The following is a 27,874-nucleotide window of genomic DNA, read 5'->3' on the forward strand; positions in this document are numbered from 1 at the left end:
CTCCTGTGATTAGACATTTTCTTATCACTAATAAAGTAAAAAATCTGAGGGTTTTCGAGAGATAATCCAAAAAAAATCCCCTGCCCATTTGCTTTATGTGTTTGTTATTGAAACATATTTAAAAACTGTTTTTTTAGTGAAGCTTCATTTATTGTACAAAAGTGACAAGCAATTTTTAATAAACAATGTTAAAACATTTTTTTTTTTATATATTTTTCCTGGTGTCCCATGACTTTAGACTGGCAAGATTGGAGGTGGGCGGACCACAGCAGCGGGTTGAACCAGTCCCAGGTGATCTTCGATGGCCAGAGCTTCGCGCCTCACACGAATGGGGCGTGGATGGGAGGTGGGCCGCGGGCTGTAGGGTCTTGGCTTTCCGGGCGTGGCCAGAGCCACGGCGAAGATGCAGGCCAGCAGCAGAAAAACGATGGTGAATTTCATTTTGCTTCGAGTTATCAAATCGAACTGATGCCAGTCTTTGGAAAAGTGGCGCCTTTTATAGGAGCCACGATCGCTGATTAAAGCGAACGACTTGAAGGCGCAGTCACGTCTTGTGGTCTGGTCGCCGGTGGTTCCCCAGAGCGGGGACTTTTCATCTGGTGTTGACAATAAATTGGCCACCGAAGGTGAACTGCGACGACAATTTGCGTGTTTACTTGGAAAATGTTTATGAGGGAATTGAAAAAGTAAAGTACTTTACAATTGCTTTTAATTTTTTTATTACTTTTGCCTACTTATAAACTTCAAAATACTAAATAGATATAGTAATAAAAAATATATTATAAATATTTAAAGAACCCTCTCTCTTCTCTTGAACTATTTTGAAACTTAATTTTTGGCGCCAAGCTGTCACTTTCACTCTAACCCTTTCGCAGTCGTCCTGTCAGTGAAGTACAGTCTCTCTCCTTCTCTCTTTGTGCCTTTGATGTCCTGCTTGGTGGCTGTCAGCCGCGTCAAATCTCATTAGGACGGGATACACACACACACACTCTCACACGCGAAGGCGAAACGCGCTTGAGCGAGCTTTTCCGCTTTTGAGCGCAAGCAACGCTTTTCTTTTCGGGGGCTCTTTTGGAAAATTCTTGGGCAGCTTGCCAAACGCTCGTATAGAGGCCAGACGCGAGGAAAACTCTGCTTATCGATTACGCACGTAACACATTTTCCAAACAGCCGAATACCCACAAAAGATTCAATAAATCAGCGCGGAGAACACTATATTTGGTGTGTAATTAATAGAAGATATTATTACTAAAATATAGAAAAGTGTCAAAGGTTTACATAATGAAGAGTGAAAGGTGGAAACTGTAAGGAGGTTTCCCCTGAAGAGCCTCAGTCTGTGACAATGGCCTTCAAGAAGTGTGCGAAAATTGTCTATATATAGAGACTGATACATACATCAGATTTTGTGGGCACGTGTATTTCAAAGAAAATAAATCAGTTTACTTAAACTGTAACAATAATTGAGGATGTTTGTGTTAAAAACAAAAGAGTGTTGTATAATTAGGGAAGGATACAAGTAAAATTAAAAAAATATGTTTGCTTTGTTATAGATTTTAATGTTTTTATACCGTATTGCCTTCAGTCTGCTGAAATATTGCCTTTTTCTAATTCAATTCGTTAAATATATTCCTGATTTTCATTAAAATGACATCCTTTTGTGGCAACAACAAGTCTGTTCTATATACGGACAGTAACCCACATATACACACACATAGTCCCATACCCATTCACCCACATTTGTTATGTGGCAACGGTGCGTATGTGTGATGCCAGCGAAACAAAAAGGAAAAAAAATGTAATACAAATTACTCAAGCGCTCAAACCGAATGCCGCGCTCAAAGCTTTCCCAGCTAATTCACTCAACTCGCTTGAGCTCACTCGTTCGGCCGACAGTGAGCTTGAGGAATTGGCTGTTTGCTGTTTGTTTTGCCTTCTTCTTCGCCTCACCTTCAGCTTCCAGGCAAGAGTTGAAAGCAACTGGCCGCCCAAAAGCCGGGAAATGTCAAACGGATGTAGTTGACAGTTGTAATGGCCAGGAATTGTGAGTGGTAACCAAACATGAGTGTTTTCCGTTTGAGCTTTGTCTTCTGGCACACAAAACAGTAATCCGGATTAAGAGAAGGCAAAGGATATACTTTAAAAGGACATATGAAAAGGAGAAAATGATAGGGACTAGCTTAATGACCTACCTAGAGAAATATATTGGTATAAGTTTGGGATTTAAAAGACATTCAATATATAAATATATCTAGATAGGGTATTAATTCACAGTTTTTACCCCTTAATCCAGAACAAAGGAATTGTAATCCTTAATTGTTAGCCTTTGTCTCCCACAGTTGCCGAATGATAATGGAGATGATAATGAGGCTGTAACTGGGCCAACAGAACGGACCGAAAAAAACCCCAAAGGGAACGGGCAGAGTGCGCAGAACGAGCAAGCAACCGGAAGGGATCAAAGGACACAAAAGGCTACCCATCAACAGACACCATCCGAGTTCAAGGAACTAACAAACAATGAATCCCTACACGCAAGGAGGAGGTGCTGGGGCTGCCAATCCCTTCGGAGCACCTGCCACCGGAGCCGGTTATGGCCAGCAACAGCAGCAGGGTTATGGCTACGAGCAACAGGCAACAGGTGGCTACGACCAGGGCATGAATTACGGCCAACAGCAACAGCAGCAGGCAGCAGGATACGGTCCGGCAGGAACCCGGCCAAGAGTGGATGTAGATGCCAGTGGCGAGGTGGATCCTAATTTGTAGGTGACATAAGTGGATTATCCCTATTAGATTTTAATACCAATATCCTTTTAGATATCCCGAGGCTAAGGAATCAACGCACAAGGTACGCGGACATTCGGACATCCTGGAAATGTTCTTCGGCGCCAGCACGGAACGTGAACTGATTCCCGTGAAGAGCTTCTACTTCTTCTTCTACGCCGCCTTCGGCTCCCTGTTCCCCCTGATGGGCGTCTACTTCAAGCAAATGGGAATGAACCCGGGCCAGTGCGGCATCCTTGTGGGAATGCGCCCCTTCGTGGAGTTTCTCTCGGCCCCCTTTTGGGGCTCCTATGCGGATCGCTGTCGCCAGGGCAAGAAGCTGCTGCTGGCCTCCTTGGCCTGCTGGGTCCTGTTCACCATCCCGCTGAGCTTTATCCGTCCGGAGGCCGTCAACTGCATCGAACGCCGCAACGCCACGGACTTTGTCTTGACCTACACGCGCACCAAACGGGACGTTTCGGCCATGTATGAGCCCCAGGTCCGGATGGATCCAGCTCTGGGCACGATGCCGGCGGAGGAGGCCCTGGAGGAAGCCGAAGCCTCCCACAGCCGGCACAAGAGGTCACTGCTCCTGCCCCGGATCGACGCAGGCATCTCGCCAGTGCACATTAACTTTGTGAGCAACTACGACGACAAGTACCACAGGGATTATGTGACTCCCATCTTCAGCTCTATGGTCTACAGGACACCGGTAAGGATACTCTTTGTATTGGATTTTAGTCCTATTTTCCTGCCACTTACTAGGGTCTACAATAATGGGTCTCACACAAAAGATGAAAAAATAATATTATTTTATTCGCTCAAGGATCGGATGCGAATAGGCAAAAATATAGACATCCTGCTAGGCCAGATATGGGTATCCTGGATTTTGCAAGGGGTTCCATCAGGAAAATTGAAAAATATCGATGAAAAATTTTGATCCCAGGTTTTGATGCAGATTTGTGGGGAATCGAACTAGAAATCGTTTAAGGTATTCCGCTCAAGGATCAGATGCGAATTGGCAAAAATATAGACATCCTGCTGGGCCATATATGGGTATCCTGGATTTTGCAAGGGGTTCCATCAGGAAAATTGAAAAATATCGATGAAAAATTTTGATCCCAGGTTTTGATGAAGATTTGTGGGGAATTGAACTAGAAATCGTTTAAGGTATTCCGCTCAAGGATCGGATGCGAATTGGCAAAGATATAGACCTATGTAGTGGACCATATTTGATTATCCTTCGATCTTCTTGTTATATAGGAAATAATCCCGACCTCTAACTTAATTTTTCTTTCAAGCCACTGGTTTCTGTTTATATATACTTTCGATTTAAACATACATTTCATTTTCACAGGACATTCAAAAAGCCTTCTTTCTGCTGTTGCTGGTGATCCTGATTGGCGAGTTCTTTAGTGCCCCGGCCATCACCCTGGCAGATTCGGCGGTCATTACTCTTCTCGGCGAGGACGCGGACAAGTACGGACACCAGCGTATGTTTGGCTCTCTAGGATGGGGCATCTCAATGTTCCTGGTGGGCATCGCCCTGGACCACTCCACCTCGTTCTCGAATCACCCGTGCGGAGCTGGCAACAAGGAGAAGAATTACAACATCTGCTTCTCCATCTTCTCCGTGTTGATGACCTGTGCTATTATATCGGCCTCGAAGATCACCTTCAAGTATGATCCCATTGACGAGCAACAGCAGGCGGCCCAGCAGCAGGCCCAGTTCGTGGACCCCAACAAACGAGCGGAGGAGGAATCGATGAACCAACTGGCTGCCCAGCTGAATTTGCCGTCGCTGGCCGTGGGTAGCGGCAGTGCCGCCTCGGGTGCCTGTGCCGGTGGCGTCAGTAGCTTCTTGGCGGCGGGCCAGCAGGCCCACCAGCCCCACATTGGTGCCGAGTCCAAGGTTTTCGCTCAAACGGCCAAGGAACTGCCGGAGTGGATGACTGTGCTGACTCATTTCAAAGATCTAAAGACCGCCTCGATCCTGTTCGTGGCCTGGTTCATGGGCTTCGGCATTGGCCTGATCTTCACCTTCCTGTTCTGGCACTTGCAGGACTATGGCGGCACTCCCACTCTCTTCGGAGTGGCCTCCGTGATCAATCACGTCTCCGAAATTTTCGCCTACTTCTTCAGCTTCCGTCTGATCACCCAGATTGGCCACGTCAAGGTCCTCTGCCTGGGCTTAATTGGCAATGTTTTGCGCTTCCTGTACATCTCGTATCTGACCAATCCGTGGATGGTGCTGCCCTTCGAGCTGATGCAGGGCATAACCCATGCTGCGGTGTGGGCGGCTTCCTGCTCCTACATAGCCCATAATACACCAAAGCATCTGAGGGCCTCGGCCCAGGGTGTCCTGCAGGGAATCCACCATGGTCTGGGACGTGGTTGCGGCGCCATCATTGGTGGCATGTTCGTCACCTATTACGGTACTACTGCTACCTTCCGCTGGTACGGCATAGCCTGCCTCTTCGTCCTTGGATTCTTCATCTTTGTCAACTTCTATCGCAAGGAGCAGGGCTTTATTTCGGAAATTCCAGTTACTGAGGATCCACATCAGGTGAGTTTTGGAGACAACAGGATTGTAAATGGAAACTAAACCATATATATCTCCCTAGGTGGCTGAGGAAACTTCCCATTTGGCTCCTCACGGCGTTCCCAGCAATCCGATTCCACGGGCACTTTCCAACTCTCGGCTGAACGAAATGAATCCCAATGGAGGACCCTACGGAACTTACCAGACAACTGGCGGAAATCTGGACATTCCCGGCGCCAATCAGCACAATCCGTTTGCCCAGTAAATGGGGGGCTCATCATCTTAGCCATACCATCATAGCCACAGAGGAAATCTGCAGAAAAGAGTTTAAAGAAAAAAACATTGAAAAACGAACAAAGTATAACCGCAAACATATCTTGGACATTGGCCTGCAATATGAATTGCATAACTGCATTGCTTTATTTTGATTTTTTACGATCTACACATAGCATATAGCATATACATATACACATATATATATTTTATATAGGGCCACGCCACATAGCCAGAAAATACAAGGATTCCATATGATTTATATTGGTTACAGTCGATGGGACGAAAGGACGAGATCGAAACGAATTTTCACATAGCAGCTTAGCAATATATATGTGTGTGTACAAAATATATACTATATATATATATTGTGCCGATCTATAATATTTATAGGCTATTTTTGTATCATTTGCATGCCACTGACAGTTGCATCGTTTTCGTTTTAAGTTCTAAACGAGCAAAGTTTGTTGCCTACTTTAGGGCGATCGCCATGCAAATCACGCATACGCATAGGGTGCCCCCCACAAATCACACATAAAGTACCTATACAAGAAAAACCAAAGAATATGGAATTAAAAAACAGAAGAGTTCTTAATACAGTGCGTTACAAGGCTATAGGACATGGGGAAGCAGCAAACGCTGTTTCGTTTAGCCGCAGCTGATTATGAATATAATGTTCAAACCACAATGTCATAGTATTAATTTAGATGATCCTTTGCCCTATGGCCTTGAAACGCATTGTACTCGTTTCTTAGAGGAGTTTAGAGTTTGATTTTTAAAAATTTGGGATGTTTCGTTTGCAATATTATGACGATAACAGAAATGGAAGCAAATTAATGGAATATGTATTATGAAACATAAATGTAGTTTAATTGAAAAATACAAAAAAAAAAGAAATTGAAAACTAAACAAACGTTTAGGAACCTAAACCAAAAGGATAAACCACTGTTGTAACGAATGATATTATGGAAATCCGCCTCATTGCAATCAACTGTTGAATATTTTAATTTTTACACAAATATACTAACCGTAGACGAGGAATATTTTGAGAAACCTAATGGAGCCCGATATATATATTACGAGTTTATATAGTATATGAAAGTTGACGCACCAAAACCAAATGAAAATGGAAAAGCAAACTATACTAAACCGTATCTGTACCTAAGAGATATTTTTCCTGATTTAAACTCGATGATATTGTAAACTAATCTAGCAAAAAAAAAAATAATGGGTAAATAAACACACTCGCTCGATTTACAAGTATAAATATATATATATAAATACTGTATACATTATAATATATTGTTGATAGCAAATTCGATAGCATATTTTCTTGTAATATGCTAGTGTTCTTGTGTACAGCACCCAGATTTGTGGAGATTTTTCGGATAGATTTCGGATAGTATTATGCACTCCAGTTTTGTTAGGTTCGTTCGAAATCTCTCTCTCTCTATATGGATATTGAATAACATACTCATATATATGGTATAAAGGCTTATATATGAATGTACAAGTATTATACACACACACACGAGGCGCATACATATGATACAAAGGAACAATAGCCAGCCCATAAATCGAATAAAAAGAGAACCGATGAATGGAAGGTGAATCGCAAGAAGTCATGTAATTATGTATGTTTAATAAAACGTTTAACTACCGAGTGAAGTCTAAAGACAAAAGGCGCAAACCACTTTGCCGACCATCTGTGTTTGTTCTTGGCCGTTGGTGGCAGTATCTTAACCCATATAAATCGGAGTGGTTCGAGCTCTTGAAAGCAATTAAAATGAAATTCGTCTGGGCGATCGTGGGTCTGTTATTCTGCCTGACTTTGGACCAGGCCAATGGAACACCTGGTGAATCGGGTATCAAGCCACCCGTATGGAATCTGCCTACTCCGAGGAGGACTCCACCCAGGCCACCCACACCTGTGGGTCTACCCATTCGACGCCCTCCGATTTCCCCGCCCAGAGCTCCGGTGATGTGGAGACCCTTTCCCCGACCTGCTCCCAGAACTCCTCCCCCTATACGGCGACCTCCAGTTACTCGAAAACCACCTCCCAGAAACCCCCCACCCACCAGACGCCCACCCATCACCAGAAGACCCACCCAGAGACCCGCTCCCAAGCCTCTAATTCCAACTACCAGGAAATTTTTGATTTGGACGCGGATTCCGACTAGAATAGTGCCCACAAAGCCTAATATTAGACCTACTCTATGGACCAGACGTCCTCTACCAACTATCCGCCCCACAAGACCTAGGATCCGACCTACTCTGTGGACCAGGCCACCAATAAAGATCACTGCAAGACCAAGACCCACTGTTCGAGCCACCATTCGTCCTACAGCGAGGCCCCCTAGTCCTACAAGAGTCACTAAGCGACCGCAAAAACCCAGAACTGGAGCTACTCTGTGGACTAGACCCCCAGGGAGAAATCCAACCACACGCCAACTTACATTTATTTTTGAAACTCCACAGCCAACAACCCAACGACCACGTCCCAGGGAGCCTCCCAGATCGGGTTCGACTAGGAGTTTAATATTCATATTCACAACCCGACGTCCCAATAGGACTGTCCATCCAACAGGACATACGAGAAAAAGCTGAATTTAAGAAATAAACTAAAGCAGCTTAAATATATTATGATAGGATAACTACTGTAGTTTACAACCTTCTTCTGTGAATATTCTTCGCATTCACGCGATGTGGAATTCTTCAGACAATAAGTCAGCGAGGTCATGACTCCACATTTCCAGTTAATTTACTTTAAAAGGTGCAGGAAGAAAACAAAAATAAATTAAATAAGTGTGTCTACTATATATGTTACAGACTTTCAGATACCTCAAGAAACATTTACTTAGAGCTTTATTATCCTTTAGCTTATAAGTTTTTGTTGGAGTTTTCCACGATTATCCTTTCCCGGTTGAGTTCCAAGGAGCACTCCAAAGTCGTAAAAGGCTGACTGAACTCATCTGCTAAAACGAAGTTTTGTGCAGAGCAAATTCGGAGACTATGGCTTTAATGATTTCCTCAGCTGACAAATAGCCCCAGAGTGCCGGCATGCCCCACTTTAAGCCGGGCCAAGAGCTGGGGAAGGTTGCTGTGGCATACCGGAAACGCTTCAAGTTTGCCAAGCTCATTCGTCTCTGCGATTTGTTGGCATTTCAACGGTCTGACGTGATGGCTGCCAAGTGGGTGGTGGGTGGTGGACGGTGGGCGTTGTGGAGATGGACGTGAGGCGTGGCTGGGTGGCTGGGCGTGGTGCAGTGCCTGCTCATGCAATGATAAATGAAGTTTTAGTGGCTTTTGACCCATTTAATAAATTGTTAAAGTTGAAAAATGCACAAGAATATTGTAAAGTTGTTGGAAGGCACATGGCTTGCCATTTCCTTCCTACGCTTCCATTTTATTTTCTCTGTATTTAATTTTATTTATATAGTATATTGTTGTTGTTGCTGTTGCTGGTAGCTGTTAGCCCACTGGCAGTTGGTAGTTGGTGTAGCCTGAATTAGGGTTAATTTAAAAGTTGCCATTGCAACACTGACCCATGGCGAGGCGAAGTTGTTGCCATGTTGCAAACTTTGCCGCTCACTTTTCATGCCCCACTTCAGAGGCACAGAAGTTTTGTTGAATTTTAAATAATTATGTTAAATTGCATAACGTGCCCAGCTGTCCGGCTATACCATTGACCCCGCTCCCTCTTAGCCGGAAAACTTTGGACTTTCTGCTTATTAAGTTAGCGGCGACGACAGTTTTCAGTTAACGTGATTATGTGCCATTAAAAAATTGTACAAAAAATTGTATATTACCCACTAACAACGAGGACTCCTAAAAAAAGGAGGCGACCCAAACATCCAGGACAATAAATAAAGGAAAACTCTACTGAATCCTCTCCAGCCATAATAAGCAGCATAAAAAACCTTGGAAAGAGTCTATTAGAGCCAGGGCTAAGCAGCTTGGCGGAGAAAAAATGCGAAAAATATCATAGTCATCCTCGTAAAATCCTTTGGCCCGCCCTTGTCAAATGTACGAACGAACGTAGTATATATCCCGAGCTATATAAACAATTTTCTTTTATGCAGAAATAACAAGCAACAAGAATGCATTTTTGCATAAGAAAGCCCCAGTCCCGAAGTTGAAGTATGGCTAGAAAAATCTTCTGGCCAAAGGAAGCTTCTTCTGCACAAAAGTCGGAGCCGAATGCAATCCTGGGCTTTGTGCTGCAAGGAACAATTGGAGTGCCAGGCTGGCTTTTCTGATTGCAGGATTAGTGGGAGGGTGCTTCGGATTTCTTACGATTATTAAAAGTGAACATAAAGGACGAAACTGGATATTAGGAATTCGAAATATGTTCTTTGGCCTATTTTTTGCTTTCCTAATGGAAAAGGATTATTAGTTTTCTCTTGCCTTCTTTTAAGAAGTCTTAAAAAAAAGAAATTCAAGAACATAATCTAATATCTAGTATTATACAAGTAGTTTTACAGTATTTTAAATACCAACCACTCCAAACTTAGTTTCCACTGCGTTCCACTTTACCGTTAGCTTATGTTTAAGGCAACATTAGCCAAAGAACCGCAAAGAGGATGCAGCAGAAATAACTGTAAGTGCATAGCCAGGGAATTATGCAAAATGAGAGACAGAGAGAAAGTATGGAGCAAGTGCAGAAGGCAGAAAGCAAAGTCGAAGACATTCGGCCGCAAAAAGTTGTTGGCTGGCAGGGATTGGAAGTGGGTGGCGGGTGGTGGGTGGTGGTTGCTGGCAAGTGGGTGGTTTTGAACAAAAAGTGCTGAGCATAAATAAGACATTTGCGTGTGTAAGCACCAAACAGTAACAATAACAGCAACAACAAAGGCTTAAAATAACTCCAACACGCAACATTGAAATGTGGCTGAAGGAGCTGAAGAAGACCAAGAAGAAGCAGGGCAAGATGGCGAAACGAAGAAGAAGAAGCTGCTGACTCCAGTTGGGGATCTGCAATAATTTTCAAACTCCTTTTCTCTTTGCGGGGAAAATCTCGAAAGTTGCAAAAAGTAAAATGTAATGCAAAATGCAAAGTCATCGCTCGCCGTTGTCCTCGAGTGGCTGTAACCTCATCCCTATTTTCGAACCCACATCATCAACCACCTCCCTCATGTACCACCAAGTATGCCCCCCAATCAGAAGTTACCTCACACTCTTCTTACCATCTTACACAGAGCAAAATATTCACAATTTCGCTCATCTCTATCACTCTCCAAATTGGATAAAGAGAAAAAGAGGAGAGTAAACTACTAAAATCATATTAAAACAGTTAGTTTCTATTTAAATTTATAGTACTTTCTCGTCAGTGTATGACCAATTGTTGTGATTTTTTTCTCTTCTGCGACTTCGTGCACATGCATTTATTTAAATTTCTTTGTCCTCGCGTCTAGGAGGTCCTTCCCCCGCCACCTTTCCCCCGCCACCCACTCCACCCGCTCATTTTGCCAATGTATTCATTGTCTGTGAAATTGTTGTGTGTTTCCATGCCGTCGCATAATGTCTCTCTTTACTCCCTACGTGCTCCTCATTCTACCGGGTTTTTCCACTCGTTTTCCCCCCTTTTCAGCCCCCCGCTTGTCCCCCCCCCCGGTCAGGTTATCCTCCACCACCACCTCCTTTGGGGCTGCAATCCTTGTAGCGACTGCAGTTTGCGGTTTTTAACTTGTGACAGTTTTAAGTGGCTGCCGTTTGTCTCTCCGGCTGGATTCATTCACATAAGTACCCCACCTATTCGTGTATACTATACATTTAAATACGTGTCCTCCGTCTGTGCGGGTGCTCCGAGGATTTGGCCAAATGTAATGCCTCTTATTTGGTGCTTATGCATAAATCGTTGGCCATAATGATGCTAAGTAAGCAGCTACGTTTTCCCGGCAAGCCCGGCATGCTAGTTCTACATAAGCTCTACATATTTTGGCGCGATTAAATAAATCTTTATTCATGGAACGATTTATGAAATTAATTTTGTGGTTTCTTGGGGCGACTGAGACCTTGGTTTTGGTTGGGATATTTATTTAAGGCTTTAAAGCCCGTAACTTTAACTGGCCAACTACTGGCATAGTTTCCGCTCTCATGACTTTATCTTCCCAGTTTTCCATCACACCTCTTCATAACACTCCTGGCATCAGGAAAAATGTAGATTTTTAATAGCCCGAGATTCCTCTGGTCAATGTATGTCCTTTTTGCAGCCACTACACCTATGCCATGCAGCCGTACCTGACCCCCTTATTCTTCTCCGCTCATATCCTGCCGAACGCACTTAACTCTTGACAGCATCATAATCCATAGCACAGTTTCCTGTCGCTGCCAACAACCTTTCGCTTTTGTTGTTGCTCGTCCTGGGCGCAGGAATGGAGAACAAAAGGAAAACAATTTTCATGCGTGCATGGGAAAAATCAAAAGAAAGGGGGCAGGCCAGACATACATACATACAGAGCCGTCCAGAGCCCAAACAATGCCTATTTTGGTGAGATAAGAAAGGAGAGATGTTGCGGCAACATCAGGAGCAGGCTGTTCTGCTTCAAAGCAATTTCCAAGTGGCCCCGTACACTCGGGTTCAGGTACCATATACCATATAGGCATAGGCTCCTGAAAGTACCTGAAAAAAGGCACCAGGCTAGGTCGCTGCCTCGGATCAGGACCCAAAACCAGCGACTCACTTCACTCATCGCTTAAGTGGCTATTGTGAGACTTTCCTCCAGTCAGTTTTTTTCCTTGTTTGCCGATACCCTTTAAGTTTAGAGAGGCTATTTAAGTTTAGAGATATGTTATAGATATAATAATAAATATTCTAATATCTTAGATATTACTTTAAAAAATCTGAACTTTTTTATTTCCATTTCTATCATATTTATACCATGATCTTTACTATTTAAGTGCATTAAATATTCGACTTTAAGCCCTCGACAAACATCATCAAGCCCCGTTTGTTGTTTTCTTGTTGTCAGGAGCAGATAGCATCACGGGCTTAGTGGCGGGCCGGGCTGGGACGGGCCAGGAAAACGGGTTTTTGATGGCCACGGCGGGGACATGGCATCAACAGAAATTACGTATACGCAGCGTAAGACATATTAGCCATCATATTTGCGGGTCTATACAGTCGAGTAGCGTTTCCGCCTAAAATGGGAGGGCTGTTCGAGTAAAGAAGGAGGTGGGCCAGCAAGGAGGTCAGGCGGTCAGGATAGAGGGCGGCGTGGCAAAGCAATTAACGCATGCAAAAGGCAACTGGCAATTTCTAGGAGCTCGTTAAGCGTTTAAGCAAAAATGCCAATAGCACGCTAATTAGTAAGGAAGGACCCTCAAGGAGACCGGAGCCGGGAGACGGGAGACGGGAGACTGGAGAGAAGTGGAAATAAAGTTGCTGCCGCTCTTGGCACTTGGCATTTGCCACTTGGCAAGGCAAACCTTGGTCCAGTTTTGTTTCTCCTTAGTGCCCCCCATGCCCACTGTTGGATTTTCGTTTTATTCCTGTTTCTATTTGTAGGTGGTTTTCTTTTTTTTTTTTGCTTTTTGTTTTTTGCAAGAGCTAGCCCACCTGGGCAAATACTTGTCGAAACTTTTATAATTATGTTCGAGCTATGGCAAAAGTTCCGACGATGTCTCGGACTCTCAGAGTCTCCGGCTTCCGACTTCCGGCAGGCAAGATGTCTGCTCATTTCTGGCCAAGTTTAGCCGCAGTGAAAGTTGAGTTTCCTCTTTCAACTGTTTCTTGCTTTTCTCTTTCTTCTCCTCTCCTCTGTCCATTTTATTTTCATTTCAAGTACTGCAAGTGGGCGGGGCAACAAGTTAATTATGCGCCTCTTTGACACTGTTCGACTTTTGAGTGTGGCCGTGTCTGTGTGTGCGGCGTACTTCCGGTTGCTGTGGCGGCATTTCCGTTGCCGTCGCTGCAGCAGCAGCAGCATCCAGAAAAATAAGGAAATTAAAAATGTCGGCCCGCAAAAATGTCGCCCAGGCCTTGTTAATTAAACGCCAGCGAACAGCAACAACAATAATAATAATAATAATAACCAGTACCGCAGGGAAAAAGGAAGAAAAAAGGCAATCGAAGATGGCACTGCAGCTCCGCCAATTTTTAATCAATTTAAAAATGCCACTTGAAAGCGTCGGGCGCCAGCGAAAAGGCCCTCATTATCCTTTTCCCAGGGCTGCAGAAAATTTTAAATAGTTTTCGGGACTCGGAAAATATTTCATTTTAACCAGAATGATTAATGGGAATTTAATTATATTTGGTTTTCAGCTTATATAGTTTATATAGTCTTGAGGCATAATTTACAAGTCCTGTATTGTACTGATCCTGCCCTGTGTCGCCACGTTGTCCTTTGGCGCCTCCTCGGTGCATGCAATTATCGAAAATTTAATTAAAGCACCAAGTGTCACAATGTCGATGGCTTAACAGCAGCAGAGATGTCGAAGTATTATACCTGCATATACTTACCATACATATATACATACATCCTTGTGTGTGGCGCAGTCTATATTAATGTTAACGCTTTAATGCATAATTAAGTGGCAACATTGGCTTGTTTGGGCCTTTAATGGGTTTCCACAAACTATTTGAGATTAATTAGCACTCTATACAACAGCGTTTGATGGGCAAAATGAGATAACAAATCATTTAAAAGTAGCTATTCCTATATATTTTCCTCCTTTGAATAGTCCCTTGAATCTCTACCATTTCATCGTAAATTACACTTCTTTGTGTTAGTTAAACGAGCTGTTAAATAACCCCAAAAATAAACAATACCCCCGAAAACAGAGTAGCTCTCTAATGCAAACACATAGATATAGACTTCAAAGCTCAACCCCTTTGCTGCCTTTCGGAATGGACGATTGGGGACTGTGGTCCCCAAATTGAAATGCAAGTTGTCGCCGCTGCTTCTGTGGCAAGAACCACCTATTTGTGCCCCTTCTCCGGCTGCTGCTGTTGTTGACAAATGCAAAACCATTTGCCAAATAAATAAGCAGCTCAACGTAAATAAATATGCTTTCGCCACGCGCATTTACACTCAATAAAGATGCTTCAGAAGAGCTGGCCCCCAAAAGACGGCGATGCTGATGCTACTAGAGTTGGAGGTGGAACTGCACAGAAAGAAATAAAAGTGAACAAGGAAATTATACATTTTATATTAAGTTTATAGCTGTAAGGTTCTGTTGAGACAGGGTTCCTAGGCTAAGTACTCCTCCAGACTTTTCTTCTAAAGAAACCTTATACTCTTATTAATTTCTTTCTCTGAAAATCTCTAAATGGAATGAACAAGGAATTGGGAATAGCAAAAGGCGTCAGCGGGAGTCAAAGGATAAGTCTGGCGATGCTGAGCATAAAAATTGTATTTTAATGCTCGCGCATAAATAACGCAAACAGGACACTCACAGACACAAGCACACCCGCACACTAACACATAGTTGGGGCAGCAGCGGAGACAGGACGTGGCTGACAGCGATGGCATTTTATCAAAAGGAAAAATCCCAGCAGTTTCCTTTCCAGAGACTCACTGGCACTAATTTAGGTGCCGAAAAATCAACAGGAAACAAACATACCAAAAGATGAAGGACCTCCCAAAAGCGAAGGACGCGTAGCACGCTCCACTGCACAGGCGGCGTTGACAACTTGGGAGGTGGGTGAATGAGGAGGGCCGGGATTCGCAGGAAATCCAATCCGCAGGGGGAGTGGAAATGAAGCATCTTCATCATCAAGGACGATGGTGGCGGCATATGGCGTTAGGCGCACTGGCACTGGCGCTCATCAATAAAATCATCGGGGTCATTAAGTGGATTAACTGCAGCCATCAGGAGCATGTGGTGCCAGTGTCGAGAACGCAAAATGCCAAATACGCACACTTACACACACACACCCACACATACGCCGAAGGACTAAAGATGGCCGTCATCTTTGGGTTTTGTTTTTTGCTTTACACTTCATAACAGAGTGGAAAGATCAGGCGGGCAAAGTGGTAATTGGTATTAGACAACAGTGGGCTAAATTGGAGGGTTAAGCAGATATTAAATAATATAATTTTAAAAACCAGAAACCCATATTTAATTTAGCTTTTATTAAATCATATTTTAGTGCTAATATATGGCTTTTATAATTTATATTTGAACATCCTTTTCCATGGTGCCCCGCCATCACGTCTGGGAAATGGCAAACTGTTTGCTTTCCCCTCTCACAGCCATGTCCTTTTTGCCATTTCCACTAATCTTTCTTGCTTTTCACTTGCTTCCTCCCACATTCTTTGAAGGGAAAGCAAAGCAAAAGCAAAAGGCGGCAAGGATGTCTTGTCTTGGTGGCTGTTGTTATTGACATGTACGAATTAGGTTAAATTTATTTACTGTCAGTTCAGTGAACTGCAAATGGTTTTAGTTTATTAAATTTACCCACACATGCACTCACACACGACCACACACACACAGAAACACACAATCTGTTTTAAGTTTGTTAAAATGCTAGATGGCAGAAATCAAGATTGAGGTATCATCCTGGGCTTCGGCAGCTCTCAACTTTTAATTTCCAAGGCTGTAAATTAATTTCAGAAGTGTCTCGAATCCATCCAGTGGCACGATTGCGGTTTGATTAATCGTTTCTGCATGGCAAAGGGAATAGAGCAGTAAAACAGCAAGGACTATGAAGGACTCACACTCTTTAGTGAGTTCAGTGAGGAAAAAGCTATACTTTTTAGTAAAAGTTTGAAGTTTAAGTATAATAATTAACCCAAAACTAACCGTACAACTCTAATTTAATATTATTTAGATTATATTTTTGTATCTCCCTTTTATTTATTTATTTTTAGCCATATTTTTCTCTGAGTGCCTGCCACTAGAACTGCATTAATCAGCTCACGTTGAACGCTGCTCATTTATTTGCAAATGCGCAAAAAACGAAAACCAAAGCCAAAGTATGGTTCAGTTCAGTTCAGTTCGTTTGAGTTTGCTTCAGATCGGTTTGGCGGGATTTGGTTCGAAAAAATAAAGTGAAAAATGAAAAAAAAAAAAACAAGAAATACGAAATCCACTTCAACAAATGGCTGTGGCAGTCAAAGTTAAGCTGCAAAAGCGGCAAAATAAAAAATGACTGAGCCCGTCCTGGCTAAAAGCATTTCGCAAAAGTTTGTTAAACAGGGCGAAAGCGGTTATTGGAAGGCGAAGAGGGTATCAGGATGTCAGGGCCCATCAAGGGGCTGCGCTAGAAATCAATTAAACCGAAATTACGCATACGACATGTGTGCCAATGGCAAACAGCTTTCACTTTTGCGCAGTGAGGGAGACTTTTCTGTGGAATTAGCTTCGGCAAATTGAATTTCAAACTGCTCCTCGCTTCCTTTTCTGATTTTTGGCAAACGTGATGTTGGAAAGTGGAACAAAGTAGTAGCTCTGAGGCTCAGAGCCTGGTATCGATAAATGAAAGTGTATTTTCAATATTTAATAGTGCTTAAGAAACTTTGAATACAACTTTAATCAATTATTTGTGTGCTTAAGACTTTAATTTTCTCTCTCTCTCTCTCCTGTGAAATATTGATCCATATGCCATGTATATGCAATTATGCGCCAGCTGCTTGGAATTCTGTGGTTGTCTGACTCGCGGTGCCCGCCTGACCGCAAAAAATACACAAGAAGTGCAGATGAAAGTGGTGGGTGCACTAAGAATGCAAAAAAAAATGGAGAAAACGGGCTAGAAGAGGGGAGAGCAAAAAGTGCATAACTTGCATATGCAACAAAAATGAAGTATACTTTTCAGCGCTCTTACTTCATGGGCGGAAACACCTTGCCAACTTTGACTTTGCCTCAAGCCGTAATTAAGCCAGAAAAAAGGGTAAATAAGTTTGTGGCCAAGACAATGTTTTAATAGGTAGATTTTTATAAAGTATGCCTCTGGAAAATAAAGTTTTTTTCGTCGAGAAACTTTTGATTATAAACTCCCACTCCCATTTATTTCAAAAATTCCAAATAGTATCCTTAAATGTTCTGTTTTCAAGTGTTCCCTCTTCTTGTAATGGAATACACGTAATTGTAATTAATCACTTTAATTACAAGTCTTGAAACTTGTCGTTTTTCCCACAACCCCCCTCACAAGGATATTTTCACTCTTTCTAAGCCGGAAACTAGAGGAAAAACATTTTCAGCGAAACCACAATAACAAAAGCACCAACGACAATGACATCTTAACCAAGAATCATAATTGCTTTTAATGTTTATTAACTTGGCCGTCAAAGGATATGGTGCTTGGTGAGTGGCGGTGGGGGGTTGGGTGGGGTTGGGGAGTGTTGAAAAGGAGCGGCGTGCCATGTTCCGCATGCTAAAATAAAATCCAATTAGCGTTTTCTTACCACTTGCGGTGAGGTCCTTTTGTTGTTGTTCCTTTTTCTTAGTCCTTCTCCTCTCTGCTGTTGTCCTTTCTGGTTGCTGGATTGTTGTTGTTTTTGTTATTACTTTTCTGTTTGCTCTGCTCCATTTCTCAGTTTTAATTTTGTTTGATAAACACGCTCGCATTTCAAATTAAATTACACGCAACTAATTTGTTTTTGTGATTTTCGCACACACACACATTGCTGCTCTGAGGGTCCTTTCGAGTGTAAGAGTGTGTACATGTGTGAGTGTTTGTGTGCGTGTTTATTTGCTAAAGCCCCGGAAGGCAAATGATTTTAAATGGTTGGCGAAAAAAGCGTTTAAGTCGGGCAACTGGTGCTTAAATAATCATTTAAATGGCCCGAAATGTTAAATCTCAGAAATCAACTAGTTGCGTTAAAAACTTGTGGCCTTTTTTTTGGCAAAGTTTATAAAAATGTTTAATGGCATTTGATCATCAATCTTGACACTCTGAACCAAAGACCCCCAACTATTGTTGGCGTTTGGGAAAAATAGGAATAAAAAAGTGGGAACCCATTGGAAACCATTAATCACAGTTGCCACTCGACCGAAGAGCCAGGCTCTCACCTGGCAAGGACCCTCACCTTATTATTGGCCAAGAGTGCGCTGGTTGGGGGAGGGAGCAGAAGAGACCAGTTAATTAATAGGATTAACTACCAAAAAAGCAAACACAATCACTGCCGGCTGCTGGGCTCCAAAAAACAAACAATAACACAGAGTCCTTTGGTGAGGAGTTTGGGGTGGAAAATTGAGAGGCTTCGACTCTGCGGGCGGCTAAAATCATTATACAGTGGAGGAAATTAATATAAAATCAATAAAAATGTTTAATACAATATTTATAAGTTGGTTGAGAACTTTGGGGATTCAACTTATTGCTCTTAATATGTGATTAGCCTTTGCAGTTCACAGAGTCTATATGTTTTCTCTTATAATAAATTTGAAATATATCTTCAAACATAAAATATTTTTCCCAGTGCACATACACATTTTTAAAGCGCTTTAATGCAGGTGATTAATTGCTTTTGAGGTTCCTTCGGCTGCGTGTTGGAAAATTTTGAAAATTTCATTAACTCTTGTGTAGAAGTTTTCCCAAAGCTTTGAGCCACTGAGTTTTCGTGAAAGGATGTGATGTGAGGGAGTGGAATTTCTGCTGTTGAGTGACTTTTGTAGGCAAGCATTTCTATTTGGCTTAGACGGGGCTAATTAAGTTAAAGTCTCCTGGCTGACAGCTGCCCCGCCCATTGTCCTGGTTAGAGCAGTTAGGCAGTCAGAGCTCCTGCTAATGATGCCGGCAGACGACGGGCTTTAAATTGTTTTTGATTTACTTATTTCCGCTCTGATAAATTACATTTGCCGACGACAAAGTTCACTCGACAGTTTGGCTAATGCGCCAAACTTTTCGCGGCAACTGTGCCTCCTCCTGTGGGTGTCTATGCTATTGTGGGTGTTCGGGTGTGCTGGTGTGTGTGGCAAAAAGCTTGTCAAGAATTTGAATAATTTATTCATATGTTTCGTGGTTGTCGCTCCTTGTCGTACATAGTCCTTCGACGGATTCGCGCCCTATAAGAGCGCATCTCTAATGCAAATTTAATTAGCCTCCGAGTCTATCAAATTGTCATCTGTCTGCAGCTCAACTTTCTTAATGCCAAATGTGTCCTTTTCCGACAGTTTCTCCCTGCTCTTCGTGTATATACATTTTTTGTTGCTTTTTCGAAGAAAAACAGCAAACAAATCTAAGCACAAATTTATTTGCCAGAGCTAGAGGAGCAGCTGCAAAAAGGCAAACAATTTTTATAATTTATTTGCTTCTCCTGCAACTCTTGCAGAAAATGTCATAAACGATGGCGGGTCGGAGATAATATTTCTCAGTGGGGGTTTATTTTGAGAGTTATTCTAAGAGGATACGGAGAGGAGATTGAAGAGAAAGCTTTCCAAAAAATTTTTCATTAAAATTGTTAGTCCCCTTTCTTTAAGCCACTGTTAGAAAATCACTTGGAAAAAGCAAACTATTCAACTAGTAATAGACTTTACTCAAAAAGTACACATTCGAAATACAATTTATTTGAAAAAGGAAACGAGGCAACACACTCTGAACGATTAAAGTGGTAATCAAAAATCAAAGCCGACAATAAATGTATTAAGGCGATTATATGGTACAATAAATAAAATATGTTTTGGCAATTGTACAAATCATCAAAAAAGTTTGCAAATGGCCTCCATCAAAGGTTACCACCCATGTTGATATTATTCGCAGCATTAATAAAAAGTCCTTTTCACATTCATACGAGGTCCTTTCGCAAGGAAATTCAAAGCTTTGGCAGGCAAAGCGCACTTTGAGTTCCTGCCGGGGTCCCCAGCTCAATTGGCAAAGATTAGGGCTTAAGTCCTTGGCAACCGGGAGGCCTCTAAGGATTTTCGGTCGAGAGTGTGTTGGCAATCTGCCTGACACACACACACACACATGCTGACACACACTTCTCCTCCATTGAGATGGAAAACTTGAGGCTGTCAGGACATAATTGGCGTAATTCAAGAGGCCGGCAAATGAAAAATGAGTCAAGGTTCTTTTTGGCTTTCTCTTTTCGTTTTTTTTGGGCCTAAATGTGCAAATAAATAAATAAATAACTTAGAGGGAGGTGTCAAGGCTCACGTTGGCCATAAATAACAAATTTGATTTTGATGGGCCATTTGTTTCGTTGGCCAAAAATCCCAGCCAATTAAAAAGGCGGTAAGATGTGGAAATTATGGCAGCGCCACAGATGCATTTGCCAAATGTTAGTTTTTGGCTTAATTAGCTGGCCAAGGGCATAGAGCCGAGAGCTGGGAACTGAGAACGTAGAAATGGAACTGGAAACCGCCAACGCTTTTGCAATTTAAAACTGTCAACGGCAGGACCTTCCTGCCAGACCAGACCTCCGATTCCTGATCCTTTTTCCCCACTCTGGCGGCACATGTCCACAGCATGCCATAATTTATTAGCAACAGTCAACCGCGTATGGAGGAGGGGCGAACGTCTCCACTTGCCAGGCCACACTGTACCTTGCCCCTGACCCCCTTAACCGCCGCATTTTCTCCTCTTTCCTGTCCAAACACACGCACCATGATAAATGGCATTTATATTGGGTTACACTCCTGGCTAAGACTGGAGAACCGCTTTTGCATGCCATAATTATCAAGGAAACAGGACGAGCACGAGGACGACACTGTTCTGGCTGTCGGTTTGTCGGCTTGCCGGCTTTAATTGCCCTTTTTGCTAGCCTGGCTAAAAGGGGGTATCCTGGACACAAAGCCGACAACTGAAATTATTCACTGTAATATGACATTATTTATGCTCTTTTAATGGCGAATATCATAGTCGTTCCTAACAGTAATTAAGATCTGACTTTGTTTTGTGGCTTTAAAATTTATTTAATTTTTTAAGTAAAGAAATCGAAACCGTATTGACAGCATTAAAGATATTTTGGATATTTCCACCCCTTGTTGACTGAAATTCGAAACTTTTTTTGGCCAGTTGTCACATACATTGGGTCAAGTTGTCAACGCCACTGTTGCCACGTTTTCTGTTTCTTCCCTGATTTTCTTTTTTATTTTTTTTTGGCTTAAACCTCTCCGAAAAGCAGTCAGGGAGAAGGAGGCACCCAGGCGGTAACTTGTCTTTACTTTATTAACTGTCAATCTGGGTCCCTTTTTTTTTGGCTTAAAGTATTTTTTTTTCACAAATAAAAATAATACACTACTTTAAATATTTAATTAAAAAGTATAGTCTATAAGAAGCCTTACTTAAGAGATACTTTTTAGAGTATATGACTCATCAACTACTTAAAATTTAACTAAAGATATCTATCTTAAAAGTGTGTTTATTTATCGGTTTCTTTTTGCCAATAAATTGAAAAAATTGGTCCTATAAACTCTACAACTTCCTCGTGGGCCTCTGGAACTCCTGCTGAGGTGAGGAATCTGTTTCTCTATCTTGGACTTACTCTGTCACTTTCTCCGTTTCGCCTGACAAAACATGAAATTTAATATTTGTTGTCATGTTTAAGAGAGGAGCAACACGACATGGAAAATTTGAACATGATAAATGTTTTTTGGAGGGGACCTGGGCAACGCACATGCCGGGGCAACTTCCTGAGCCCCACCATGTCCCTGGCCATGCCACTGCCTCTGCCCCTGCCACGTGGGTGTCGTTTTGCCTGCTGAGACATGGCACGGGGATTTGTCGAACAAAAATAAAAAATATACAACATACATACGTATATAGTGTATAAAAAATATAACAATAAAATATAAAGAAGATGAACAGAATGTTTGTGCCATTAACCCAGTTGTTGAGTTTTGTATACTTGCAACATCAAAGCCACACACCGCCACAGCTTGCCTCACACTCGAAAAAAAAGAGGAAAAGACACTCGACATTGGCGACAAAGAATTGAAGTGCATGACACTATTGTGGGGGCAGAGTGAAAGAAATAAAATACAAATAAAATCTCGAGTGCTGCAAAAAGTGGCATACAAAATAAATTGTAAATATATCTGTGGAAAGGGTGGCGCAGAGTGGCAAGAACCTTGACATGCGATGCACCAAGCCGAGATCAGTTTGCTTTTTGTTGCTGCTGCCACAAAATGAAGACACTGAGGTTGCCAATACTGTCAGCGAAAAATGAAAACAATTTATTGTTTGTGTGGCATTTCGATGGTTTTGATTTATTAGGCGGGAAATATTCATGTCGTCCTGGAAGAGAATTGATTAAGCTGTTGGCATTTCCAGGCAGGACTAGGAAGGAAGGTTAGGATTGTGGTTGTTTTTCTAGGGTTTCTACTGTCGCTTAACCTGTCATCCTGTCTCGGGATTCATTAAATCTAATGCCTCAGACAGACACACCTTTGTTAACAAAATTAGGAAAAAATCTGCCAGTTTTCTGAGAGTGTTTGCTCTGCCCTGCCCCTGAAGAAAAATAAAAAGAAAACTAGCGTGTCTAATGAGCAATTCAGAAAGTTTTCATTTTCATTTTCCCTGCTCTTTGCTTTTTCCGCGCATTTTGCCTTTGGCTTTGCCATGCCATCTTCACCACACAGAACCGCACTTAGACCTTCTTAAGTGACAACTTGAGAGTCAGCACCAGCAGTGGCAGCAGCAGCCCCACCCACTCCCACACCAACTAGCTCCCCTTCTCGGTGGGTCAGAGCTAATAGGCCTTGGTCTTGGTGGTGCAAAAATAGTTTTTCCCGCTTCTCCCTGCCGCCCTTGTTGTCTCGAGTGGCTGAGTGAGTGATTCACGTCAACTGAGGCATGATTCTATAGAACTAAATGAGTTGTCGCTCTTATTTTGTTTATTTTCAGTTTTTTTTTTTTTATATGGCTTTTGTATTTTTTGAAAGGGTGAATGGGGTTAGCAGTCGTTCTTGTGAATAAGAAACAGTTTTTAGTCGTTTTTTTAGAAGAATAAAATATAGTAGATCCGTTATTATATATTTTCAATTAGTAGAAATTGACATTGTTACTGTTATTTATTACCTAAGCTTCACTGTAAAGTCCCCCTACCTTCTAGTAATAAAATATCTTAGACTATCCCCCCATTATGCACCTCAAGTCAAAAATTTATTAATAGTCTTTTCATCTTGTGGAAGCAAATATTTGCGCTTAATTTGTAGCTGCAAAGCTTTATTAAATATTTGCAATATTTTCCATTTGGCTAAACACTCTGGATCCCCGATCCCCTCCTATGAAACATCCGCTTGAATTACAAACAACGACAACTGCAGCGAAAAAGCATCTTGAAATATGCATTGCGAAAATCACGGCAATCGCGTAATTAGCAATTTTCCAAGCACTTTTCGTAGATATTTTCGGTGTGTATGCAGTTTATATTTAGTTCGTTGGCAGCCGGCTGTGGATGTTGTACGAAAATTTCTTGGAATTATGTGGGGCGACAAGTAAATTGAGCGCAGAGACGGCTTTTCCCCTTTTTGTTTCGTTTCCTGGAGCTCTGGCTTCCTTTTACCTGGCACATGTTGGTGGAGGACAGTGGTTTGCGGTTTAATAATTTTAGTCTATCTTTATACAGAAAACATAGATTTTTATAATTCAATTATTCTACAGCAGTTACATAGCGGGAATAGTAAGTACCAGGTATCATATAGCCAAGAAATCCTTCAATTTCCTAAATCTCCATACCAATGTACCTGTGAACCTTCCTTATTTCCCGTTGCTAGGCTCAATGCCTCTTGAATACCTCCCCAATCTTCACTCCTCGAAATCCTCCTTGACTTCCTTGGCTTTTCCTCCATTTTCTTCCTCCTTTGGCCTGTGTCAACGGCAATTTTTGCATTTTAATTGCCTGACAGGCTAATTGCTGCCAAAGTTGTGGTAGTTGCTGTTGTTTTTTCTTCCTTTGGCCTTCTTGATTGTTTGTTTCAGCACTTTCACGCCAAGGCGCCCAAGGATAAGCCCATTCATTTAGCCAAAGACCGTACATATGTGCGTTTTTGCAGGAAAAAAAGATCGAAAAGAAATCGGAGCTCTAATAATAAATGTTGTTTTGCCATCCAATCGGCTCCCCCTGTCAGTGACAAGTGCCATTAAATGGGGAGGGAGTCGCACCAAAGGAACTGCAAAATGCTCGAATATCCGTTTTATTGTCGTTGACTTTTGTCGGAAGTCACGTGCGAGGCATCAGTGGCAGGCGGTGCCCCAGAAAGCTGATTTTCCGAAACTAGCGCCGCGAAATGATTTGGAACTATTTATTGAAAATTATCGTGCAACCGTGTATGTCTGTGTGTGTGGAAGTGTGGGTGTGGCATGATGTGTGTGCCACCAAATCGAATGACTTGCGTGCAAAGTCTGAGGTGGCAGTGTGTGTGTGTGGCGGGAAATTGCTTGCGAAAATGTCCCACGAATATAATAACTACAAAAAAAATTGTTTTTCTCCGTTTGCTTTTTATATATTTTTCTGCTCCTCTGGAAACTATGTATTTCAAAGCGATTTATCAACCGCAAGAAAATGGATCAAGAAATCAACAAAAAGTATTTGATTTCTGGTGTTTCTTTTAGACTTTCTGAAAGTCCCTAACTAAATCATTATAACAATCCATTTAATGAGAAAAATAAAACTAACAAAATGGCGAGTTTTCCGCTCTTCTGAAGGACCTGAAAAATGTTTTAATAACGGTAAATTTAATACCCCACACTGTCAACAAAATAAGTTTATTTTTTGCATAAATGTGTTGAAATCCCAGCAGGGCTCTGTTGCTCCTTTGGAATGCGAATTTTAATGAAATGACGACTGATTTAAAGCGAGGCTGTGTGTTATTTTTTTTTTGTATTAACAAAAAGGACGAATAGGAGAAGAGGCGGTGGGCGGGGCAACAGGTTTTGAGTTACATTTTCATAGCATACTTTTTAGCTGCGCAAAAATGCGTTATGCATGAGCACTTGCCGAGTGCAGGAAGGCAGAAAGAAAAGCCAGAAGCTGACACAGTTAGGCATAAAATTATGGCCAAGAGACAGACAGACTGAAAGACAGACAGAGAGACAGTTAAAGAGGAGCAGACTTTACAGACACGGGGAAAATGGGAAAGGAAAAGCGCGTTGGGGAAAACCGACAAGGGAAAATGAGGCGAAATTCGAGAGCGAGCAGTCAAGGGTGCGTGGCTGTGACTACATTTTAATGACTTTTCCTTCGCTCTTTAAATTTGCCAACCTCCCGCCCCCACCACTTCATCACTCCGCCCAAAATGCTTCAAAATTTATGCAATTAATGTTGCGCAAATGTTTGGAAATGCAATTCTCCATTTGGCATGCACTTTGACACAGTCCAAGGCAAAAACGCCAACGACTGGAACCGAATGGCAGGACGAAAAAACGTAACGAAAAACCCAAATTAGCTTTTTGGTTTTTTCATTTTTTTTTCCCCCTTGCTACGTAGGAGGAGGACTATAGCTTACACAAAGTGTAAGCCAAAGAATTGCCAAAGTGACAGAAGACTGTGGCAGTTACAACTGGCCAGGATTGGATTAGACGGCCGCTACGTGACCCTGCGTTTTAATTAAGCTCAGCCAAGGATGCCCGACAACTGAAAGGCAGGATTTCTTGGTTTAAAATCTTGAAGTTTGAATTTAGTTCAGTTACCGGCTTAGCATTGTACCTTATAAACTATTTATCGATCGTTGGTATATCGATAGTCAAGATGGCGTATCTTAGCTCATCACTAGTAGAGGAAGGGAAATAAAGCCGGAAACGCCATTTTAGGCCGCTGTTTGTGGCAAATTCAAAAGATATTTCCAAAACTATAATTTAGATAATCCGTTTCATAGTCCATGAACCAATTGAGAGATTAGCACTTAAACACAAACCAATTTCCACTTCATTTAAACTCGAATATAGGAAGGACTCTCTTGCTCTGCTGGCTCATTATTTTCGCAATGCAACATTAATTGAATCAAAGCGAGGACAAAAGCCATCATTTAAATTGTTCTAAATGAAATCGCCACATAATTACCGCCAAAGTGCATAGAATGTTGCAGTTGCTTTCGGACCTCAAAACCCTAATTGAAATTATATAATTCGCGGTCAGACGATTGCAGAAACAGACGTAAAATAAGCCACCGAATATACTAGCCATTTCTCTTTTACAAAAATATGTATTTTTAATTGATTTTCAATGGATTTGTGCATTGGCAGCTAATGAAATCTAGCCACAGACAGACTGACCAAAAATAAATATTATTCCATTTAATTTGCATTTAAATAGATCAATGGGTCTCGCTAAGAGTGTTGCATCATCAGAATACATAAATCACATTACATTTTCTAGTGGCTAGTGGGGGGAGAAAACAAATGAATTTTTATTTATAGATATATCTATGATAATAGATCTGTATATTTTTCCGAGAATGTAAATAAATAATGTGTTAAGCCTCTCGAAACAGACAAATTTTTGGCGTTGCACTGGATTAAACGAACTTTGGGCCGAATGATTTGTGGAATTAGATGGGGTGCCAAAGAATTTTTAATGAACTCGTATAATTCTCCACCCTTAGTGGCTGACCACATAGTTGATAAATGATCTAAAAAGTATTTTATGGCTAGCAAAATTCGTTACAATTTAAAGCTAGGCTAGTGTGTCAATAAAATGTTTGACTGAAATTCCCTACCTGAACAGATATTTGCAATTAGACAACCTGAATCGAAATATCAATCCAAATACCATTCCGAATTCTCAGCCAAAAGTCAGAAGAGCTGCAGATGCAACATGCAACATGCAAATGTGTTGTTCATTGTGATTTGAGTGACAGTCTGATATTTCAAGTATTTTGACGTTTTGATGACAGTCTGGGGGGAGGAGTCTGGGAGTCTTTCATGTAACACAAATACACACAAAGCTTTGTTGTTTGTTTTCAGTGGATTTGCTGATTCCTTTAGTCCTCGGTGGAAAATGCAAAAAGCAATAGCTTAAAAATAAGACTACAAATACAAATGCTGTCTGGGTGGGAAGCACATGCATAGTTTTTATGCAAATAACCCGAACGCTTTTCCAGGAGGACGTAGGAAATGCACCCGACGTATGGCAGGAGCAGCATCAGGAGCATCAACATTCGCTGGGTGGTCGCATTTTGGTTGCTTTGTGTTCAGTTTTCAATAAAAGCAACAACGAACCCCCAAAAGGTGGCTGAATATTAGATGGAAAAGCAGGTGGCAGGTGGGAGGACTACCTGGCTCAGGTATCCTGTCCTGTTTGTCTGCACGTCTGCGTGTCTGTTTGGCAAATGCCAACTTTATTAGGAATTTTTGCCGTTCGCTGGCCCGCTTCGTGTGAGGGCCCAAGTCCATCGAAGTGTTTGGTCCCACAGATCTAGTATGTAATGCTAACCATCCCCCCCTTCAGGTGGTATTTCCCCGCCACTGTTTTCTCAGTGTC

The 27,874-nt window shown here is 42.0% G+C and overlaps 2 protein-coding genes across 2 annotated transcripts; one reads left to right on the forward strand and one right to left on the reverse strand.

Moving 5' to 3' along the window:
* Positions 1 to 126: 126 nt before the first annotated feature.
* On the reverse strand, positions 127 to 655 carry LOC6494202 (drosocin). Its single transcript, XM_001960721.4, has one exon. It carries the CDS (start codon positions 439 to 441, stop codon positions 235 to 237), a length of 207 nt encoding a protein of 68 aa, XP_001960757.1. The 5' UTR covers positions 442 to 655; the 3' UTR covers positions 127 to 234.
* Positions 656 to 1,061: 406 nt separating this feature from the next.
* On the forward strand, positions 1,062 to 7,254 carry LOC6496357 (major facilitator superfamily domain-containing protein 6-A). The gene is made up of 5 exons (XM_001960722.4): positions 1,062 to 1,221; positions 2,337 to 2,756; positions 2,812 to 3,469; positions 4,115 to 5,323; positions 5,382 to 7,254. The coding sequence occupies exons 2-5, from the start codon at positions 2,515 to 2,517 to the stop codon at positions 5,562 to 5,564; spliced, it is 2,292 nt and encodes a 763-aa protein (XP_001960758.1). The 5' UTR covers positions 1,062 to 1,221; positions 2,337 to 2,514; the 3' UTR covers positions 5,565 to 7,254.
* Positions 7,255 to 27,874: the final 20,620 nt, after the last annotated feature.

This window comes from Drosophila ananassae, chromosome 3L (assembly GCF_017639315.1).
Source record: "Drosophila ananassae strain 14024-0371.13 chromosome 3L, ASM1763931v2, whole genome shotgun sequence".
NCBI lineage: Eukaryota > Metazoa > Arthropoda > Insecta > Diptera > Drosophilidae > Drosophila > Drosophila ananassae.

Bases quoted from the DNA above. Each gene is read 5' to 3' on its own strand.
- LOC6494202 (XM_001960721.4), bottom strand. From the start codon at position 441: ATGAAATTCACCATCGTTTTTCTGCTGCTGGCCTGCATCTTCGCCGTG.
- LOC6496357 (XM_001960722.4), top strand. From the start codon at position 2,515: ATGAATCCCTACACGCAAGGAGGAGGTGCTGGGGCTGCCAATCCCTTC. The intron at 3,470-4,114 runs GTAAGGATACTC...TCATTTTCACAG, and splicing joins CTATGGTCTACAGGACACCG to GACATTCAAAAAGCCTTCTT. The intron at 5,324-5,381 runs GTGAGTTTTGGA...ATATCTCCCTAG, and splicing joins TTACTGAGGATCCACATCAG to GTGGCTGAGGAAACTTCCCA.